Source organism: Sinocyclocheilus anshuiensis, unplaced genomic scaffold (genome assembly GCF_001515605.1).
Source record: "Sinocyclocheilus anshuiensis isolate Anshui unplaced genomic scaffold, SAMN03320099.WGS_v1.1 scaffold91, whole genome shotgun sequence".
In the NCBI taxonomy this organism is placed as follows: Eukaryota; Metazoa; Chordata; class Actinopteri; order Cypriniformes; family Cyprinidae; genus Sinocyclocheilus; species Sinocyclocheilus anshuiensis.
The window spans coordinates 284,412-288,222 of record NW_015552636.1 but is presented as its reverse complement, the minus strand read 5'-3'; the positions used below and the strand labels follow the sequence as shown (position 1 = coordinate 288,222).

Genomic DNA, 3,811 nt, shown 5'->3' with positions numbered 1-3,811 from the left:
GAAAATCATCTTTAAAGTTGTCCAAATTAAGTTCTTAGCAATGCATATTACTAATCAAAAATTAAGTTTTGATATATTTACGGTAGGAAATTTACCAAATATCTTCATGGAGCATGATCTTTACTTAATATCCTAATGATTTTTGGTGTAAAAGAAAAATCAATAATTTTGACCCATACAGACTTAAGACTGCTTTTGTGCTGCAGGGTCACATATAGTATATTATGTATGTTAACTATAGTAAACCTAACATTTTAGTGTAACATATGATATATTTGTGCAGTTGTGGGAGAATCGTGCATTAAAACTGCAGCAGTTACTCGCATGCATTGATATTTTCCCTTCGCAGAGATGTTAGCCAATCATTAGAGCAGCTGCTGACAAACTCTTAAACTGTGTTTCTGCTCAGAATGAGGGTTGAAAATCATAGTTTTGCAAATATATGACTGTTTTATTTTACATGCATATTCATATATTAAGGCATGTCATGACCCCTTTAAATGATTACCAATATGACCAATTATTCATATTTCTCAGATAACTCACCCACTGCTCGCTCAATACAGAGGCGTCCTGCTTCCATCCTCACAATATCTCTGCCAGAGTCTGTCTTAGACCAGTCTCTAGTTTAGTGTCTCTCCCGCGGGACACAGAGCTGGGACGCTCGGACACAACCAACTGTGGCGGTTCTTTTGGGTCAACAAATACAACTTGTCTTTTATTGGCTGAAGAAAAGAAAAAGTTCCACAATCAAAGTTTCGTGATGTAACTGCAGGCTGCGAGTAAACAGCTGATGCAAGGAACAAATGAGTAAATCTACTGTAACATCTTGCAAACACACATTTCTGGCTCTCAGCCACAGACGAGCTTTACAATAGAAGAGCCCTCGACGGTCACATCATGCATTTCATCTGCACGTTTATCCAAAGTGACTTTGCATTGTTTTTGTATTATATTTACCAATTTTATGTTTAAATAAATAATGCATTCATCCAGAAAACTGAGCATCTAGCTCTCAGAGGCACCTGAATTAGTTTTGATGACACGGAAACATTTCGTTAGAAGAAATAAGCATATACAAAATTATAGAAATTAATACTTTTATTTAACAAGGACATTCATAATGTTACAAAAGATTTCTATTCTGTTTTCAACAAAATAATAATAATAATAATACATGTTTCTTGAGCAGCAAATCAGCATATTAGAATGATTTCTGAAGATCATGTGACACTGAAGACTGGAGTAATGATGCTGAAAATACAGCTGCGCATCACAGAAATAAATTACAGTTTTAAATATATTCAAATAGAAAACTTTACTGTTTTTTTGATCAAATATTTGAGTAAAAACATTACTTTTGACTGGTCGTGTATCTGTTAATATTTTATTTGAAATGTGAATCATTGATTCCGCTCACTCCTAAACTATGAGCAATCCAGAACAGAACTCGTGAAGTGTGCGCTCGAGTTGGTGTCGTGGCGTCATGTGGCCGCCAGATGTCGCGCAAACGCCACAGACGCGCCTCGGCTTCATTTTCCACTGGAACAAATCCAGCAGGAACAAACTGTACCGCATATGAATCACACAATAGATAAACATACGCGCTCTGATCATCTCCTCATATCGACAGATCCGTAGATTTCCAGCACATGCGCTAAGAAGTCGCGTCTGTTTTTCTCCAAACGTTTTTTTTTTTCATCCGGAACGTTCATTATTGACTCGTCACATGTTGACGCTTCCCGGTCGCAGCACTGCGGGTTTATGCAAAGAAAACGCGGAGATTATAAAAGACGCAATCTTGCGTTCGGTTCTTAAACGCTAAAAGCGCTTCGTGCTCAACCGGGGAAAACGGGAAACCGCAGCCAGAATAAAGCAACGAGAGCGCGAGGAAACCGGAGAGAGAGAAAGAGAGAGAGAGAGAGAGGGAGGGAGAGAGAGAGAGAGAGGGAGGGAGAGAGAGAGAGAGAGAGAGAGAGACAGAAAGAGGGAGAGGGAGAGGAAAGGAAAGGAAAGGAAAGGCAAGGCAGCAGCTCCACGCCACTCCTTTGTTTTAGGAAATCGCTTGAATCGCTCGAAGGACTGGAATGATGCATCGCGTTTCTCTCGCGTTTTCCCGCGACGCCTGTTTTTAAAGGCGAACTTGACCATTTTGCGTTTAATTTGGTGGAAAAGCGTTTGAGGTCCGACACCTACAGACGCATTAAGCGTTTCCTCCGCGTTCGCCCTCCATGCGTTTAGACTCGTTTTTCTCCAGCGTTTCGCGTTCCACGTCGCGGGCTCCTCTCATCTGCCGAAGCGTTCCGAAGCTCCAGGCCCGAGGTACTCGCTACTCTTCAAAGGCCTTTAATGCGGCACTCGCGCGACACATTGTAACGGGTTTCCACGCGTCAGATGAGCGTCGGTTCTGATCCATAAAGCGCCGCCGATCCTCTGCCAGAACATCTCGCCTGCGCTGTTCGCTCTTCATACGCAGCGTCTGCGGCCCTCTTCAATGTTAATGTCGACCGACGTCGCATCTGTAATGCTGCCCGTGAGCCACGGGATCCTGGAACACGACAGAGATCTGGACTCCGGTTCGGCGGCGGTTCGGGGGATGAAGCGCGGGGACCCGGAGCCGGAGGGAGCCGCGGCGGCGGGGGATTCGGTCGGAGCTGAATGCAAACGAGCGCGGATGGACGGAACCGGAGAGACCGGACAGGTAAGCGTTAAAACCACCATTCAGTGCGTTTGTGTTTCTGCAAGAATAGATGCTGTGTGCTTCTCAGATCTGGCCCGTTACATGAGACACAAACAAACAGCGATGACGCTCATACATGGGTTTCTCTCTCTCTCTCTCTCTCTCTCAATGCTGGTATGATCGAATCATGGAGGTGATTCTCCAGCGCTGCTCTCATCCGAGGCCTGCAGTCTCTCCATCTCTCCATCCTGCGGTACTTTTCCATCCTCCTCCATGAGCACTTCTGCTCCTCTGTGTATGTAGACAGACGTGACTTCATCTCTCATTTCAGCATTTTATCCATCTCTCTCTCTCTCTCTCTCTCTCTCTCCCTCTCTCTCTCTTTCCGTTCATTCTCCGGTAAGTGATCTAAAGTGCTGCATGGACCCTAATGGCTCATTTTCACAGGCTAATGGCTCACGGTTTCTCTAAACTGCACCATGACAGTATAAGGCCGAGCAAGTGTGTGTGTGTGTGTGTGTGTGTGTGTGTGTGTGTGTGTGTGTGGGGGGAGCTTGTTGGTGTAGCCCAAAAAAGGTATTGATCCTGCTCCGAGAGCGAGTCTGGAAATACGCCTGCAGCAGAGACTGGGATGGAGTGGGGGCTGCAGGAACCAAACCGTTTGGTAACAAGAGACACGCACTTATGAAAAGCAGGACATGGAGGAAATTAAAGGAATGAGACGTTGATTTAAAGTGTGTGTAAACACACCAGTCCATCATCCATCATCCAGCCTGTTTAACACACATTTACAGTGTCTGAGATATGAAGCGGCGAAGCGGCACAAACCTCGGAGAACAGTGATTTCCAGGTTTTCCAGGAGTGTTTGTAGGTCAGTTCATGCAATGGTTTTTTGTGAGTGCAGATTTGTGAAAAATGACATTGGTCTAAATCTGTAGGAATTCAATGAGTTGCCTGTGATATTAAAATCACATCGGCCTCTCACACACACATGCGAGCGCCGTCAGAAGAGGATTTGCTGTATCACTGACAGTAAAGAGGCTTTTTGTTGTGCTAAAGAGATCTACACTTGTTTCAGAGTGGCATTAGTCTCTGATCTCCCATTTATCCTGACGTGGGCTGCTGGGGGGG

At 44.6% G+C, this 3,811-nt stretch overlaps 2 protein-coding genes across 5 annotated transcripts in view; one reads left to right on the top strand and one right to left on the bottom strand.

Moving 5' to 3' along the window:
* LOC107666692 (uncharacterized) overlaps positions 1-933 on the bottom strand; it is a 7,316-nt gene extending 6,383 nt beyond the window's left edge. Inside the window, exon 1 of the mRNA XM_016458112.1 lies at positions 547-933. Within this exon, the coding sequence (XP_016313598.1) occupies positions 547-583 (37 nt within the window). The 5' untranslated portion in view covers positions 584-933. The remainder of the gene's footprint in view (positions 1-546) is intronic.
* Positions 934-1,960: 1,027 nt separating this feature from the next.
* LOC107666688 (RNA binding fox-1 homolog 2) overlaps positions 1,961-3,811 on the top strand; it is a 33,970-nt gene continuing 32,119 nt past the window's right edge. For all 4 annotated transcript variants that reach the window (XM_016458104.1, XM_016458103.1, XM_016458107.1 and 1 more), the window contains exon 1: positions 1,961-2,701. In XM_016458104.1, coding sequence (XP_016313590.1) covers positions 2,495-2,701 — 207 coding nt within the window. In that variant the 5' untranslated portion in view covers positions 1,961-2,494. The remainder of the gene's footprint in view (positions 2,702-3,811) is intronic.